We start from the raw sequence: 19,179 nt of genomic DNA, 5'->3' as shown, positions 1-19,179 counted from the left end.
ACTCTGTTACCAATAAAAGATTATCACGGTTATTTAAAGCTCTTCCGGGAGGGAGCGAGGCTGGGGTTGAGGGGGGGAGCAAGGAGAGAAATGGATGCAAGTGTGCCCACTTGGTTTTCCTCATGAGAATTGCCAGCGTGCGTCTTCAAACCAGATGTGCAATCCATTGACATTATGTAACTTCCTCGGTCACTCCACACAGACGAATGTTGGTAGAATTACGTCTGAATATTTAACATTTTTCTCTCTGATAATCAACTGTAAATCCAAACAATTAATTTTCACACACCCTATGTCCACTAAACATTAGCTCATTCATAAAAGCTGCCTCCTAAAACACCTGCAAAGATGCTATGTGCACCGAAAGAGAATATTTGAAAAGATGGCAAATGATTTGTGGTGCGGCCATTTTTTGTTCCCTTGCTGTGGAGTGTAAAGTGAAGTGAGCAGAGGGGAGGGGAAAGTTGGATAATCACTTGGTTATTTTATGAGAGAAGAGGCATGTGGAACTGACCATGTGCTTTACTGACCTGATCTTATGAGACTGAGGGAAGGAGAAAGGCCAGTATAGCGGAGCAGCATATATTTCACTTCTTCCAGGCTAAAATTATGCTAAAAACATCCATCACCTGGTGTTTAAAACCTCACAGAAGCCGTCATTAAAATTTCTCAAGACAATGATCCACATTCCTCGCTTCACTCATCACGGCAGACTGAATGAGACAACACAAATTTTTTTAGTCTGCCCTTTTTACACGGCAGATGACAGAGCTGTTTAGTTGGTGCATTGTGACTGTGATTATTTTCAGCTATTTTGAGGTTTTCTGCTCTTTAAAGGCGTTAGTTTGTCTTGCTTTACTGGAAAGCTCAACATTGCAGTCTGGAATCAATTGCACTGTGCAGGACTGCAGCAGATGTGAGAGGATTTGTGTGTTTGTAACCTCTACATTACAGGGCAGTACTCCATCAAAATGCCAGCTACTCACCTGCAGCTTGCTAAATCTGTCACCTGCATATGTGCGATAAGATGTTCAGCCTCTCAGGCAAGCCACTGTAGCAGCATGCTGTCAGTATGTTAATACAGTGACTGATATCGCCCTTGCACAAGACATGCTTGTGCTGTGACTTGGACTGTCCAACACATTGGTTAGCATAGAGAGATGGTCTTTTTAGGTTTTAATTTTTGCAAGTTTGATGCTTTGTTTGTATATAAAAATCATCTTATTTCTACTACGGTTGGTCAATTGTGGGTTTTAATGTTTCCACAGATGTTTTGAATGAAAACGCCAAGCTAAAAGGACTTAATTCTCTTCATTTGTGTGGTATTTTTAAATGTCGCTGGAAAAATGCTTTAGCTTTGCCAGCAAAAAAAAAAAAAAAAAAAAAAAGGCCTCTGGGTCAAGAGGTTTCTTCTCTGACGAGTGGAACGGTGTAAAATGCGTGCAATTGAAGAGGCTTGCTTTTTGCAGCTGCAAGTCTGCCCTTGTTGTTGTTTGTTTTTATAGCTGTCCAGTGTGCCAAATTAGGACTTAAGGTGTTCATTTTTTATTCCATAATCAATCATCCAGAGAGAAAGGGGGCGGGGGGGGAGGAAGAGCACAAAACACACTTCACTTCAAAAATGTGGGGGTGTTCTAACATCACAACTGCAGCCCTCGTTTAGGCTGGCTAATGTTTGCCAGATGTGCTGTGCAGGTTAGAAAGGAAACTAGAAGAACTATACTCCCTCTAATGGCTGTAGTTGGTGCCACAGGTGAGATTTGCGTTCACAGCAACAGCTGAATGCTGAAAAACTTCCTGGAACCAGTGTTGAGGCTGTGATGGGTCTTGCCCTCACTTTTTTGGCTCCTTTTTATTTTGTTTTCCTGCATTGCCTACATTTATCTCAGCGTGGAGCTTTTTTTTTTTTTCTTTCGTCCATACAATCATCTGTGGGAAGTGTGTTGATGTCTGACTTATTTGCTCAATGCTTGTTCGGCTTTATGAGTCTGTTTGTAGTTACTTTGTGTTTTTGGTTACTTATAACATTAGGCGAATTGCACAGAACACTTCCCTGACTCTTCCTTTTAAGATGTTTTAAAACTAATTGAGTGTCAACATGCAATTGTGGCTTTGTCTCAGGTGCTGGTAAATTTGCCTCAATAAGTCTTTTTCAAGAGTTCCTGTGTAAAGTTTATATTATAAATATGAGATTGTGTGACTGCAGGGCTGTGTGTTGGGAAGTTTATTCCTGGAAGGGGGTTTAGTGGACTTTCCTGCTCCTCAGTACAGTTAACACAGGGCGGTGGGCTGTGAGAGTGTAAAGTAGGTGTGTGTGTGTCCGTGTGTTTTTGCATTTGCATTCTCCAGGGGCTCAGCATGCTGGAGGGCCAGATGTGAGCTTACCTAACACTACCCAGACACAAGCATTAGCTTTGAATGGTTACGTATGTAGTGTTTGGGTGTTTTGGCGGGGGCATTTAGAGGAAGAGGAGGGATAGTTTACTTTAGCTGTTAAGGTGTTATTTAAATGATCTTTGAATGCACCTCTGAATGTATGAACACAGCAAATTTAGATGATACTATTGTGATAACTATATGATAATTAGTTGTTGTGATGAGTGCAATTAATAAGTTTTCTCCCTTTTTGGCTAATTATAGGTAACTCCAATAAATAATCTGTTGCCTGTCTCTTGTTATACCTTCTTCTCATGCTCACTAGATATTAGTTACATGTTTGTTTGTTTTTTTAGTTTAGTTCTTTTGTTTTGTTTTTTTCTTCAGCTTGAAAAATAGATGCTGTGTATTTATAAATGACATGTTAAAAAATAGGTTCTGTTATGACTGTCAGTATTTATATTCTAATTATCCAAATGCTAATGATCATACATTGCTGTGTTGATGCAAACAGGACCCGATCTATTGTTTAAGTTAAGATCAAAACAATCAAATATTAGAAGTAAGGAGTTTTACAATCTGCAACTGGTACTAATGTAATATTTACAGAATGTTTTCATAAACATTATTATACTACTACTACTACTGCTACTATTATTATTTTTTCTTTTTAATTATTTCTATTGTTATTTTTTTCAAAGAAAATATGACGGTGGCATGAATAGCCCAAACCAGGAAATAACTATTACAGGCTTAGTTACAGTTGTTTTGGACTGTTGTCATTAGTTAAACAGTGTTTCTGTTCTGTTAAATCTGACAAAGAGTGAAGATTAAATGTGTCTTTGTCAAAATGTGCCAAATTTCTAAATTCAGAGTTTTGCATCTTTAAGCTCAAATGAGATGGAAAACAAATCACTGTCTTCTATTAATGCATAAGCTGATAGCAGCATGAATGTGCAGAATGACAGATTGCCTGGATTTAATTCCCCTGGAAGGAATCCCCTCCCTACCACACAGGCTAGCTGGTTGCTTGCCAACTTCAATGAGACTGTACTGATATTAAAGCAGCAATTATTGCCATTGAGCTTTTCTCTGATACTCTGTAATTTCTTACAAATGCAGATTGATGTGTCATGTTTGCTTAAATGGTTTTAACCTTTCGCATTCTGTCTCAGGGCCTTAACAGCCAACTCTGAGTCACTCAGTTGTGCACAAATTAAAAATCCACATGTTCTTTCTGTCTGGACAGATCCACACATCAAGGTGTGCGGGAAGAGGGAGCATGTGAGAGAAGCCAAAGACAGAATCATGTCCGTCCTTGACACAAAGGTATAGTTAACATCTTTATTGCAGTGAAGATAGACTTTATGTATATGTTTAATTTTCAATACATACATTTTTTGTGGTTTTTAACTTTTTTTTTTAATTTTTTTTAACTCAGTGTAATTATGTATTTAAATCTGTCACATTGACATTTGCACATCGCAGCATGGTCTCAAGCTTAGGCAGGTACTTGCATCCCAAGCTTGTATTTCAGGGTGTGCAAGCTAGAATTCATTGCCATGGCAACGCAAGAACTCACACACCTGGACTACTGCACTGTAGCACCCCCTGGGGGAAGGAAACCATCCATACATTTTGAGCAACCTGATACCTTGGAGCAACACGATTCATTTTGTTAATATAGTTTCTGTCAGAAAATGGCTCTTTTAGATGCAGACAGAAGTTATTTTAAGCTAGATCTTATTTCTTTTTGCTATTTTGCTTAATCCTGAATCTTTCGTTCTTTATTTATGCTCTGGACAGCTGTGGCATAATAATAGAAGAGAGAGTAATTATTAAGTTAAGGACAAATGTGGATGTTTGCAAAAATCCCTCAACAAAGTACAAGTATTTATATTTTGTTTATATAAGTTGCAGTTTCAAATCAAGCTCCATTTTACCCACATCTGTCTCTTTCTCTGTGCCCATTAGAGTAACAGGGTGACGCTGAAGATGGACGTTTCCCACACAGAGCACTCCCATGTTATTGGAAAAGGTGGCAACAACATTAAGAGGGTGATGGAAGAGACGGGTTGCCACATTCATTTCCCAGACTCTAACAGGAACAATCAGGCAGAGAAAAGCAACCAGGTTTGGACCTTGTTATGTTTTTCCTCAATCGTTTGAGCTGCAGCATTTGTCTAATTATGTTTTCAGTGTAAGCTATTAGCAAATGACTTAGTCTGTTGTTTCCTCTTATCATTCTACTGTTAATTTCCTTCTATAGTTAATTACTTGGCTGATCTGTGGATGCAATGACATATTGTCACAGTGTCTGAGGTTGGATGACTTTGTCTGTGTGTCAGTTTTTATATGACAAAACAGAGAGGATAAGAGTGTTTTAGCTGGACTCTGCTGTATATTTGATTAGTGTACAGTATAGAGTTCCCAGAAGCACGCTGCCCAGCAGAGGATCAGATTTTCATGTTTTCCAGACTTTCTCCAACACACCTGTAATTTAACGTAATGACAAGTATGTGTCTGCTGACTTCTACCTGGTTTCTTTCAATTATGCAAAGAGTGGTTTGAATATTCTGCTCCATCAAACATCCCAACAGTCTGCATCTCCACTTCTCTCCGATTTCACTGCGATGATGCAAGTTTATGCTGATAAAGAGCAAGAGAATCCCTGCAGGCCCAAATGCTGTTTTCTCTTTTGGTTTGAAAGCTTTCAGAGTAAAAACATACTATTTTAGATGGATCACATTGAAATGTGCAATAATGTTGATGAACAATTTAGATTAGCATGAAAAGTAATGACATGGCTTCTTACATTTTAATTCAGTTCGAGCAAACGTCAGGGTTTAACAGCAGTTTTCATTTTATAATGTCTCTCTATGTGTTTGCAATTTGACTATGTTGCCCTTTTTTACATCAGTTTGATTATTTTTATCTTTAACAGTAAACCCCTATAATATTTGCTTTTAATTGTTGGCATTTTTTATGAAAGGTATGAAAATGATAACAGGTTATTAATCTTCTTTTTCATGTAATGTTGATGATTGCTTTATGACATTTCTGCAACTATGCTGAAGAAGGGATGTTTTGTGTTTAAAAATGTAATTGTTTATTTATTTATTTTCTGTGTATTTGCACCTGCATGTCCGGTATCTAAGCCAATATTCAGCTTGCATTAGGTTCGGCCTGGTTTACTTATTTTCATATTGCTTTATTGTTAACAGGTGTCCATCGCAGGGCAGCCAGGAGGGGTGGAGGCAGCTCGTGTAAAAATAAGGGTGAGTTGGAACTTAGCCACTTTTGCCTAAAAGGGATACTCCACCCAGAATTTTGAGTAGCAGAACCTCATTCCTTGCAGACATGAAGGGTTGTACTTTATGATGAAAGGGAAGAAAAAAATGGAAAAACAATTAATCTAATCTTGTTATTTCTAACTATATAGCTCATTTATCCTCGGCTTTTACAGACAAACGTGTTGAGCTCCTGAGATTTTTTTTTTTTTTTTTTTGTCCTGTCCAGCACTTAAGCAAGCAGACTGATGTTCTGGATGCTGTGTTCTGCTGAACAAATTTATTTTGCCAAGGGGAGCTTTTATAGATATAATGATCCCCTTGTATTTCTGGATTCTTATTTTATTTTTCTGTTTGTTTTGGATAATTGTTTGTATTACAGAGTTTATGCTACTGGACCTGAAAGGATAGAAAAGGAACAGAAAAGAAAAAAGAGAAAACAAGAGAAAGAGATCAATGCTTACACATATGTGCACATACATACCCACCTACATACATACATATACACACACACACACACACACACACACACACACACACACACACACACACACACACGCGTATATATACATATATATATACATACATATACATATGAGATTGTTTTTTCATGCAGTGTATTTGTTCATATGTAAGTGGTACAAGGTGAGTTTACAGTTTTGCCTTTAGTACGTTGAACTCTGCTGAGATAAATTGGAATAAATTTCATTTGACCTGTAACAAGAATCTTGATCATTTTCATCTAGATTGGTCATAAGCATGATTCTTTGGTAGTAAATATGCAGCCTTAAACATCATATCCACAAAAACTAGAGAGGTCAGATGACTTGAGAGGTGTATAAATCCGACCGAAGCCAATTACTAATCTGGCCAGTGATAAACCACCATTGTGATGGCAGTGAGAAATGAAAAACCAAGTGCTTTGATACCGAAGCTTCCCACAGCACCAATCAACTCAACTGGGCATTAGCATGTCAAGGCTGTTTGCTTGCAGGATAAGACTGATGAGTCAGCTGGTTTTCACATCTCTGCGATCACATCCCCTAACAATACAGTTGGGTTTTTCTGGGGTATGCATTACAAAGGTCACACACAAACTACTCCCAGAAGTCCTACAGTTAATTTCCACAGATTGGCCAAGGGCAGCTGGTGGTTTATATGGAGCATGAATTATAAAATTTTAAGGTCATGGAATATTAGCTATTAAATTAATATTTCTGGTGATTTTGGGGGGAAACAGATTTCCGTGATGTCCTTTTTAAAAATAGAGGGGTGTTAAGTCACCTTTGTGTTTTTCATTGGCTGAGTGTACTAGTAACTTGACAGTATGATTTCTGACTTCTGATGATGTAGCGATGTGATGTATAACTGGGTGTCAAAGATAATCTGGGTGTGCATTTTAATAAAGTTGAGCACAGCTTCTTTAACTCTAAATATTGTCCAAAATGGCTGAAATCCACCCTGGTAACAGCTAAAGGGCAACCTCCAGCAGAATTCATCCTTTAATAGCTGGCTGGTATGACCACAGAGATGTGAGCATTAACTTTTGTACCAGCACGTTTCACCTAATAATGACCTACTCGGATGAGCCTGTTGCTTATGCAGGGCGATGCTGAGTTAGACACAGTCTTGTTCTCCCTTAACAGTTCCCAGAGCTGGCTTGTCTATAGTAATTAGTAGCATCTATAAGGTCTTAACCTCTGTTGGCTTTTCATTAGTCAGAATTTTCATCCCATTTCTTGTGCCATCTGTGTATTAAATCCGTTTATTTCACATGCATGACATTAAATAAACAGCAAAAAAAGCATCATACTGCAAAGTCTCGACATAATCCTACAGTGAAAGGAAAGGGAGGTGGTCGTGCACTCCAGGCATAGTTTCAAAAGTTCCTCTAAGCCACAAGCGCCATTCCTAACTTATTCCCAGACCATTTCCAAAGATCAGTTGGAAAATACATGCGCGAGCCTCAGCCTCCTTGGCAAGCCCATCCCCAACCCATTTACTAGCCTCTTCTCCATCTTCAGTTTAAGTTTGGCTTCAAGCCCATCTTCCAGCTTCAGTGGGTAAAGGAGTGCTGCACTCATTTTGAGCTGTTACATCTTTGAACCTTTACTGTGTTTCAACACCACCGTTTTCTACAGTGAACACGCTCCTCCACTGTGACCTGACCAAAACCAACAAGGCTGTGTTTACTTGTAAGAATGGCTGAGTGAGTGAAATGTGTGCTGGAGAGGAAAAGAAAAGGTTGTGCTACGTGTTAGCACATGTCGGCATGTATACATACACGTACCTTTTCGTGCTTAATGTGTGTTTTCATTTGCAACAAAGTGCAGCCCAGTTCATCTCTTTTTAATGGGTAAAAAAAACTAATAAGATCACACACGAATCAGAAGTTGTACAAGGAGCTATTAAATATGAGCTGGACAGAACCAAAAAATGGCTCTGGCTAAACAAAAGAATGTTGGATGGCTCTTAATTACACTGTATGAATGTTCTCTAACTTTAGTCTTTGAGGTCAAAGTTCAACAGGTTAGTTGTTTCTTGCTTCAGTTTACCTGGCTTACTATTATTGGCTTATTGGCAGGTTTGTGCAGAACTTACAGAGAAACTGTTGAGAAGATCGGTTTCATTAAAATATTTTCTTCCGTCTGCCCCATCTCCAACATTTTCAAAGCTATACACATAGGCATCTTTAAAATTCCATCAAATAAACCAGATCCTGAATCTGAGTCCTGAGTTGTTGTTTTTTTTTTAGTTTTTTTTTTTTAGCTTCCATCTAGAAACATGGTTGCAAAGGATCTTTTACTGACGTACCTACATTTTAGCAAGTACCTACATCATTTTTCCAACTCTCTCAGCTTTGACTCTTACAGTTGAATTAGACCTTGAGTCTGGGATACCCCAAACCTCTTAAATCCTGTTAAAACATTTAGTATTTATTGAAATAAATCAATTATCTTAATTACCTGTTAGTGTCTCAATAACACACACTCATGAAATCTGTTAGCTGTTAAAAGTATGTGATGCAAATATACATAAAGACATGTACATTTTTATGGTTGCTTTTTTTCCCACCAACTTCTACTGATGAAATCATGCAACCTACATCCAAATTAACATTTGATTAACATATCATTTCATTGGTTTACCCTCTTGAGAGACCTGAGATATGTACTAATTCATACAGGTGGTACAGCTTGTATATTTTATTCCACTCCTGTTCATGTTGGCCTGGGATCCAACGACAAAAAACCTGCCTTTCAAATCTATCTCCTATCAACCCAAAACTTATACAAAACAAGAATTAGATTAACAAATTGCCAATGCTGTTTTTTTTTTCTTACCAAATACATGACAAACTTTTTAAAGGAATAATTCACCATTTAGGAAATACACTTTTATCATTTTAACATATGTACTTTATCCCTAAAAGTTTCAGGACATTTTCTCAAATAGCTACATGGAAAAACACAGATATCCTCGCTAGATGAACCAAAATGTTTGCAGTTTAGTTCACTAGGTCCTCAGTATTGTGTGGTTTGTTTGTTTTTTTTTCATGTGGAAAAAAAAAAAAGATAATTTGTGGGGAATGCTTGCATCCCAATACCATGCAGGCTGATTGGATTGGCAGATTCACCATTGGCTCCTTTTGCTTTTCACCAGTGAGAAAAGTTAACATTGAGTGCATGTAACAGACCTCCATGTGCTAACTGACTGCCATTAGGCACTGGGATGACATTGTTAAGACCATTTGCTGCTGCAGTGGGACCAGGGTTCCAGGTGATATATGACAATGCTGCTACATGTGGCTGGAGTGTGTCAGACATTGATGAAGGCATTGATGCTATGGCCTGGATTGCCTGTTCACCGGGCACATCGTGTCTTGTTCCATTGGCTACCGCCGCTTCCTGCTACAGGCTGTCCAAGCGGTCAACTGATGCTCTGATCCAGGTCTGAGAGAAGCACATTGTCTTATTAGGAGCATGTCCAGACATTGAAGGGAGTGCATGCAGGCACATGGAAGACCCCACACGCTAGTAAACATCGTAGGAATTATCCTGAGCATTTTCTTTAGAAGTTGGGTCCACCTGTGATCTGATCTTCCCTCATTTATTTTGTGTACGATTCTGAATCATTGCACCTAAATGTTGCTACTAATTTTTGAAAATTCAGGATTAAGTCTTGAACTATAACATGGTTATTTAGCTTTGAATAAAAGCTGGACAGGTAGTTCTGTCCAAACAAAGCAAAACTACCCACAAGTACTCTGGAAGCTCACTAATTACCTGTGAAACATTTCATAAGGAATTTAGCTGTCAGAGGTTGCAGGATGCCCAGTGGGTCAACATTTTGATGTGCAAAACAAAAGGTGTGGGAAGAACTGAGATTTATATTGCAAGGGGATGGATAGTTTACATCACTTTAGCTTGTTAAATACTCCATGAGAAGCGAGAACTTTTTTCTTGTTCTAGAGGCCCCCTAGAAGAAAATGACGTCATTTTGTTCTCGCAGACGCGTTGGAAGACAGTTCTCGACACATCGGGCTGGCAAGACTTTTGTCTTGCGTGTCTCCAGGAGGTGGTATGTGATTGGTCGGACATTTAAGGTGGGCGTCGTTAACGCTGAAAAAGCATGAAGAGGAGCTGCTGCTTCCGCATTTTAGCTGTTGCAGGTAAAACGGATTGTTTTGATAAAACAGCTGATTGAGGTGGTGAGAAAAGACCAACATTTTTACATGTGGAATTAAAACACTCGGACCCAGCCACGTGCACAACCTGCCCTGCCGCGGACGAAGCTGCTCGTTAAATATGAAACTAGAAAAGCACTCTGAGAGTGGAAACCTCCGCCAAGCACAATGTTAAAGAAATCCTTTTAAAAAATTCCTGGATCCAAACGGTGATCCGGATCACCACCAAAATTGAATTGGTTCATCATTTTCACTTTTCCAACAACTCTTGAAATTTTGAGTTATCTTGAGCACAAAGACACTGGGAAAAACATAACCTCCTTGGCGGAGGTAAAACCGGAATCATTGCACATAAAAGCAGACATCGCATCCCTCCGCACTGCAGACCTGCTTCTCGTGGAGTATGTATGGACCTGACAAAATTTTTTTTTTCTTTTTCATGCAGCCTCGAGAGCAAGAAGTCAGTTCTTGCTTCTCGTGGAGTATGTAACAAGCTTTTCTCGAGCAATCTTCCTTATTGTACTGTTTTCTGGGTGGCCGATGGTCCACATTCTGTTTCATGTAAAACTACCTTTTGTTGAGGTTGTGTATGCTGTCATAGCTGCAGAAGCAATACAGGTAGTGTACCTTTTAATAATCGGACAGTGTCAATGGACTTTCAAGGTCTCCTGTATTTTAGAACCCATTTTGGGTGGAGATGTTTAATTCTGTAACAGCTCAGTTGGATTCTTCAGGGGATTTCCAGCAGCAAGACGAGGTGGCGCTGACAGGCAGGTGATGAAGGGACCAGCCAGCTGCTTTACCTCAAAAATTTGTTCATTTTTTCTTAATCTCTCAGCTTCACTGTATGTCAGGAAGACTAAGGCCAATAAACAACAGGTTCTGATTGAACACATGTGAATTGTCTATTTGCCAGGTAGACTTTATGAAAAAAGCTGAAGTCAGCTCCACCATAAAAATCAGTCTATTCTTCATTCAGAGCCTGACTCCTGCTGCTCTGTCTGTCCTCTCTTCCATTTCCCTCTGTGCTGACCTAAATTTCTCAAAAATTTCAGAGAGCGAGTGCTGAAACGTGATATAAATGTAAGGCCAAACGCATATGGGACTGATCAAGGATGCATTTCTTTGGTCAGAGCAATTCATGCTGCTTGCCCTTCACTGGCAGCCAAAACCATAGTGGCGTTCTGCCCAGGACCCAGTGTTTGGATAACTCTGTGCACGCGCAACTCTTTGTGAGTGTATATGTGTACGTCCCCCTCAGTTTGCCTGTGTATGGATGTGTGTGCATGTGTGATTCCTCTCCCATGCATGTAAAAGCATGAGTACGCATGAGGTGAAGCCTTCCTGTCAGCATGCATTTAGTTTGAATGACGGCTTTAATACCAAGAACAAGAAGTAATGTCTGTTGCTTGTCCTCTGATTATTATTCAGTGATATGAAATCAGTTTGTGAGAATAAACAGGACAAAGACCACTGATGTTTCTGAAAATAAACAAAAACATTTAGGCATAATGGATGTAGCTCTACTTTATTTCCATTGTGTGAGCCAGTGTAAAAATGATGAAAGTAAAAGAAAATCATCGCAGGTCACTCTGGCATGCAGCTCTTCTATTGCTTTACATTCTCAGAGTTTATATGACCTGAAACGTTTACATTTTATTTACATGCCAAGTTCTGCCACCTTTTGCTAAAGGAGTGGGAGGTTATGTCCAAATGTCAGCTCTCATAACTCTACTTCTGTAAAGAAGTCACCCTTTTCTCTCTGTTTTTGTACTGGATACTCATATGGTCTTCATTGGTCTAAATGGCAACACATTGTGACACACACAGTAAGTTTTGTTAACAAATCCAGTTACTTACATTTTAGTGTTCTTGAAGCAGTCATAACAGTGTGAAAAGCCATCCAACTAAGCATAACCACTGTATTTCTGCTGCCATCGAATTTTTTTGTTTTTACTCAGTGTTAATCGTTTCTTACTTTTCCTCTTCGTGACTCTGTGTTGCAGGAGCTGCTACCTCTTGTGCTATCTTTTGAGCTTCCGGCCATCATGCAGTCTGACCCCAGTTCCCCCACCGTGCAGCACATCTCACAGACTTACAACCTCACAGTTTCCTTCAAGCCCCCAACGCGTCTCTACAGAGCCACCGGAGTTGTTCGCGGCTCGCAGAATAATGCCAATGCAGTAAAGGTGACCAGAGATTTTTTGAATAATGGATATTTGGTGTTTTGTGTGTGTATTTGTTGCATGATTAGTGTCCCAGGGTCCGAGGTCTAACATCTGGCTAATAATTAAAAACAAGAAGAATTATTTTCACACATTTGACACATTTGAAATCACAGTAAAATTTCCATGTACAACCTTGTGTAAGATTATATCTGGCTGGTTTGCTTGAGAAGCGTCAGTTTCTAATCATTTATTTTGCTTCGGTATTGATCTAAAACTATCCCAGATATTTTCTCACATTTTGGTTGTAGTTACTTCATAAATTATGCTTCAATCTGCTTTTTGTGGTTCCTGCTATGTTTGTAGCTGAGCTAAAATACATAAAAGAGAAGACAGATGTAAATATGCAAATTAAGTGAAAATTCAAGGCCAGCTGAGAAGCAATCTAAAACGTTTCTGGGAAGGAGAAAGTTTTTATTGTTGACTGGATTCAGAATGAGGGTGAAGAGTGGGAGAGAAAAGTCTGACATTACTTACACTGATTATTGAGAAGAGACAAACAGCAGCTTGCTGTTGGATCCTGAAATCCCCGGAGCAGGTCAGCAGTTGAAGAGATTAGATGTCTGGGAACTGCACAAATGGGAAACAACTTCAGTTTAGTACAGTTCACTGTAATCATTGCAAAGAACATTTAGCAAATGTTGGGATTTGTTGATATCTGCCAGCTTCTCCCTGATTGGGCAAGGTGTCGTCAGAGTGCTGCACCTATGTTGTATTTGTTTTAATTGCAAAGAGCAGATCATAGCCCCCACTTCTGCCTCTTTTGCTTTAGTCTGCTTTTCTCTTAAACATGTTGTAGAAGACAGCAGCCATTTGCCCATTTGCATCCTGCAAAAAATATTGAAATACTGAAAAAACAACTGAACTGAACACTTGTTTGGTTAATTCCCTATTGCAACATTTGAGCGAATCAATGCTGCATTATGAGGCAAGCCACAAACTTATTCTACTAACCACCCCCAAAAAAGGCTTGCAGAGCTACAAATGAAGGCCCACCAACACTGTCTCATATAAACCACCTCAAAATTTTTATCACAGGACCATTAAAGTACTAAATGATACTCATGCATGTATTCATGCGTCAGTGTACATAAATACATACATATATCTGTTTGTTATTTCGATATTGCCGTTTCAGTTTGTCAGCCACTGCACTTTCAGAATCCATGTTTCTACTGTAACCATGATTCATAAAGCTCGTTCACTTCTGTTTTTAAAGTGCAGCAAATGTATGCATGAGCAAAAAGCTCTGGCTTAGAGAATGTGGTAGGTCTGAGAGGTCCGTCAGAACTGGGAATCATGCCAGATGAAGGCTCGAGGATCACAGGGATGTGTGTCTTGTGTTGTGTAGTTGTGCGATACCATCGAAACACCGAGGATTGCCAAAACCACTGTGGACTGTTGTGTTATGCTGGCCAGAGCGTGTGGATTCCTGTAGCAAATGACTTGCTTTACTAGGTCAAGTGATGGCTCACAGAAGCACGGAGGAATGAGGCTGTTCAAGCCGCTAGCAAATGCAGGGAAATATAAAACTTTTTCCAGTAGTAATAAAACGTACAACAACTCTACTCAGTAATTATCAGTTTCTAATGTTATCTGGATATTGTCTTTTAGCTGACATTGGGGATTTAAAGCATTAAGGGACAGTTAAATAAACTCTTAAAAGAGTGTGTGTGTCTGTGTGTGTGTGTGTAGATAGACATGCTCAATATTTGAGGCTTTAAAAAAAGTAAGTTTGTGTGAATGAAATGCATAATATATCTTCAGGTGTTGTTTTTGGCGATCCTGTTGATGGGACTCAAAAGGCATTTTGTGATGGTTTTTTTTATTATTGTTTTAGGGTGTAATTACATTTTTAGTGTTGCTAAAATTATTATACATTTATACATTCGTGCAATTTAAACACCTCGTCATCCTTGTTACCCAGAGAGGCACAGCTCTGTTGTTGGAGCACCTTGCTGGCAGTTTGGCGAGCACCATCTCAGTCACCACCCACCTGGATATTGCACCACAACACCACCTTTTTATGAAGGGTCGCAATGGCAGCAACATCAAGCACATCACCCAGAGGACAGGAGCCCAGATCCACTTTCCTGACCCCAACAGCCCCCAGAAAAAGTCCACTGTCTACATTCAGGGCACCATTGAGTCCGTCTGCCTCGCACGCCAGTACCTCATGGTATGTACCCTCTGTCTGTGTGTGTGTGTGTGTGTGTGTGTGTGTGTGTGTGTGTGTGTGTGTGTGTGTGTGTGTGTGTGTGTGTGTGTGTGTGTGTGTGTGTGTGTGTGTGTGTGTGTGTGTGTGTGTGTGTGTGTTCTTTTTATTGACATCCAGTGGTTGAGATGAATTGATTTAATCTCAACTCTGTTTTTGCTGGTGAAGTGATGATATTGGTAGAATGATATTCCTTACATACAAGTTTCCATATACTGTGGTAACTATAATGGATGCCATTGTCTCATTAACATTGTCATGTGTAAATGATGCGTCGTTTTTTCCTTTTTTTTTTTTTTTTTAAAGACTCTGGGATGGTGGTTGTTGCAGTTTAAGCTATGGTTACCTTAAGGGGGTTTTGAATGGTTTTGGGAGAGGTTTGCTGGGCTCCGCTTACACCGCTGAAATATCTATGACAGAATATGTTTCGGATTCTGGGTTGACCAATGTGGTCTATAGCTACTACATACCTGCATGAAAGATGGACACACATTTGCATTAATTTAACTCGAGGTCAAAATATTCTGTCCACATACAGATTTTTTTATTGTGGAGTTAATGAGAAGGGTTTGGCTCACATGTAGAGTAGATGGATCGGAATTCGACCCCTGTCTCTACTTCAGAAAATGCTCCGTTAACCGTAGTGTGTTAACGGAGCATGTGCGAGTAGCACCTCGCATTTAAATCTCTTTTTGGTTAAAAATGCTCAATGGTGATTCTTGTCTTGTTGCCCGTGACCACTGAGGTTACCCTAAATTACTTTGGAGTATAATCGGATGTCTGTTTCATATGTGTAGAAGTAATGGCTGTTTAATCACTGTTGGCTAAAAGCATCTGCTGAGCTGGTATGTATAAGACCTCTCAGCTGTAAACAACTTTTGCTTTCTGTTTGGAGATCCATAATGTGAGGCAGTAATTCTGCAAGAGCTGCTTGTCTTTGTCTGCGGTCTCTCAGTTGGCCCCAAAGACATTAAGCAAACGCCAGAGTCGTTGCAGTGACTAAACATGACTTTCCCTTGGTTTTGAAATGGGACACACAAGGCAAAGGCTCTTTTCTCTCACTTTGTGGAGAAATTAAAAAAAAACATTATTTAAAAGGCGATGTGTCCATTGAAACAAGGGAACTGTTTAAAAGAGAAGTAGGTGATTCTCTCTGAATAGAGGACAGACTGTGGATGTAAAGGAGGGGTGGAGAAGTCCTGGGCAGAGCAGTGTACTGTGTGATTTGGCCTCTTCCAGCCAGACTGTAGATTACAGCTCCAATCTAAAGCCCTGTCAGACCTACCCTGGCTTTATACTGTGCTGCTAATTACACCCACAATAGGAGTGCTGTCCAGTTCTTTGCCCAAAATATAGTTTCTGTGGCGCTTGTGGTGGTGATCATGCAAAATGGATTGCTCTCAGTGGAATTTCCCAAACTCTGTGTGGGATGAATCCAGCCACAAATCTTGTGTTTATTGGTATGGCGAACATATTGGTCTATAAACGGTATAGTATGGAAGAGAATTTACTGCTGTGATGAGAAGGAGTGTATAATTTGAAGAACACAGATATGCTACAGTTTGCTTGCGTGGTTTTACAAGGTATCAGTCTGTCTGATTCCAGAGAGCAAGACCTTGTTACAGATGTATTTTTGTCTTGTTTGCTCTGCAGGGTTGCTTGCCTCTAGTTTTAATGTTTGACATCAAGGAAGACATTGAGGTGGAGCCCCAGTGCATCACAGCATTAATGGAGCAGCTGGATGTCTTCATCAGCATTAAGCCGAAGCCAAAGCAGCCCAGCAAGGTATGACACCAGCTTTACATCCACAGCACAGAAAGCTTTAAGGGACTTTCAGCCGTTCTCTCAACTTTGATTGCCGACACCTCTTAACATCCGTCTTCTTCAGTATTTCATGTTCTTCTAAGTTTACATTAATGTACTTACAGTTTTATTTTTAAAGCAGTCGTCACAGTTGCAGCTGTTTAGCATTGTGCAAGCTCAGAGCGCAGTGTTGTTGTGCCAAATGAACACAAAGATTTATGGCTATAGACTCGAGGCTATCTTTATATGAGCTTGCTCCAATGATGTGGCAGAAAGCATCGCCTACTCTCTCACTTTCATCCTTTGGAAAATCATAATAGAGCTCAGTAATGTGACATCACACTCCAAAGCATTGTGGGATTTGTAGGCACGTCACCAAACGAAGCACAGCCAACAGTTTAGTCACATCTGGTTTGCAGCATACTTTTTTCAGTTATATTTTTCATCAGTGATGAAGGCTTGTTGTGTTTGAACTGCCACAACAGCTCCCATGACTGCAATGCCAGACTATTGCAACATCTAACCTGGAAGCAAAAACTAGGTGTCCACATTTCCAGTGTTACCAGGTGGTATGGAAGTATGGGGACCACTTCCTACAATGCACCGCAGGGTAACTTTGTTACCAGAGCTCTCTAATCCATCCATCTTCTTTGTACGAGCATTATGCCACACATTATTAGCTAATCCGAGCCAGCATGCTGAAAATCTCAATTTAACATTTTCATTCTGCATATTAAAATGGAAAGTATAAGACAAGGAAATGCATACTTCTCTGTCTGGTATAGTTCCCAGTTTACCAACTAAAATCAGAAATACCAGGCATTTTCAGTGGAATCACAAATGATGTTTTGAGAATAAATTTACTTTATTTTGCTCTCATTTGCATTTTTTAATTTGACTGAGATAATACGTAATTTAAGAAGCAATCTAAAGTCTTTGCCAATCTAAAGGTTTGCCAAGTATTTACTTCTGCAGACCTCTGTAATCCTTTTAAAGCAATCTGGCTAATACACAGAAAGTTTAAATTTACTTATTGTTTTTAAATGCATGACTCTTTACAGCGATAATCCAAGCCAATGTCTGAGTTGCCTCTCAGATATAGCAATATAACTTGGGAGTCTCCACTATTATTTGAATGCAAATATGCAAGAACTTTTGTCATTGATAGCTTATGTTCAGATTGTTCCTCAGTGTTTCGTCTCTATAGCTGTCCTCACTGCTAACCTTCATGACATAAAGCCCACTCAAAGCAACTTGTAGCAACGTGTATGTCACATCCAACTGATAAGGATTCCCAAAGCTGCCAACATTTCTGATGCACAAAATAAATTGGATAACTAAAAGGAAACATGTATTTAGTTTTACCCTTTAGGAAAAAAAACATCTGCTGCTGCTTAAATGTAGCCTCAAGCAACAGTGGAAAAATGAAAAAGCCATTTCAAAATGACTTTTCATCAAATGACACAGTGTGGCAGTGAAATAAATTATAGATCACCATGTCATCTTTTATCATTACTTGATGGAGTGAAAAGGGGAAAAGTGGAACCTACTATGTGCAGTGGTAGGAGTTGTGGTTTAAAAAAAAAAAAAAAAACCTGACACAGCAGGGGATCAGTCTGTTGTCTCCTCTGCACTTCCTGTCATGCACGTTTCACCTGACGGATTGAAACACTTGTTTTTGTACCTAGCCTATCAAAAGTAGAAAGTTATTGGCTTTAGTTGTCACTGAAGTTTCTCTCTTCTTTTTATTGTAGAAATAAACCATCTTAGTTCAAAATGTTGCATTCTTTTTTGAAACCATATGGATCTGCTTTATATTCAACATACCTTTAACTTAAATCATGGTCTGTCTTTCAGCAACACTTGATAGTCATATTTCAGTACTTAGCCTTGTTTTGATCATGTCTTTGAGGTCCCCATGTCCCACCCTGACCCAGGGCTCGATGCCCAAACCGGGCAGGCCTGCAGGGACGGCTGCGGAGGTGCCAATGTAAACACTGACCCGGCCCACATCCACTTAGGAACCCTTCACTTAAACATTTTAATGAGGTGACAGCCGTCACCCAGAAGGCCTATTTCAGTGGATGCCATAGCCTGTGCGCTCTTGACAGTTTGGCAGGACTGTAAAAGAAGTGCGTGTGTTTGCATCGGAGAGTATGATCATGTCTGGAAACTGTTATTTAAAAAGTTCAAAAAATGTTCAAAAACAGCAGAAAGTGAGAACATGATTGCCATCCTCATCCATGTTTTATTTAACATTTATAAAGGCGGGGTTTCCAGTCATGTGGAAAATGTTTTCTTTTGTCAGTTTAAGTCTCTCGCAGTTTCAGTTATCTGTCTTGTGCCTCATTGTGTAATAATCAGTTTCTATTTCCTTATAATCTCCTTCATATTAGAGAGAAAGAAATGTACTGAATGTTTATTAACTGATAAAATAATGCTTTCTCTTGAACGTTGCTCCCATGTCTCCTCGTCTCTCCCACTCTTGGCTTCATGTTTATCCTTCTAATCTACGCTTAATTCTCTCTTCCTTCCTCCCATTTATGTTCGTCTCCCCCTCAGCCTCCCTTTTTACTCCCCATC

General features: G+C 39.5%; 1 protein-coding gene across 2 annotated transcripts in view; it reads left to right on the top strand.

Annotated features, from left to right (window-relative positions):
- The window catches only part of bicc1a (BicC family RNA binding protein 1a), a 72,804-nt gene that overhangs the window by 40,051 nt on the left and 13,574 nt on the right, over positions 1-19,179 (top strand). For both annotated transcript variants that reach the window (XM_079249196.1, XM_079249195.1), the window contains exons 4-9: positions 3,626-3,705; positions 4,351-4,509; positions 5,601-5,654; positions 12,360-12,542; positions 14,506-14,757; positions 16,447-16,578. In XM_079249196.1, the coding sequence (XP_079105322.1) occupies positions 3,626-3,705; positions 4,351-4,509; positions 5,601-5,654; positions 12,360-12,542; positions 14,506-14,757; positions 16,447-16,578 (860 nt within the window). The remainder of the gene's footprint in view (positions 1-3,625; positions 3,706-4,350; positions 4,510-5,600; positions 5,655-12,359; positions 12,543-14,505; positions 14,758-16,446; positions 16,579-19,179) is intronic.

The sequence above is a fragment of the Telmatherina bonti genome (assembly GCF_933228915.1).
Source record: "Telmatherina bonti genome assembly, chromosome: 11".
In the NCBI taxonomy this organism is placed as follows: Eukaryota; Metazoa; Chordata; class Actinopteri; order Atheriniformes; family Telmatherinidae; genus Telmatherina; species Telmatherina bonti.
Note: the sequence above shows the minus strand (reverse complement) of the source record. Positions and strands in the feature narration are given on the sequence as shown.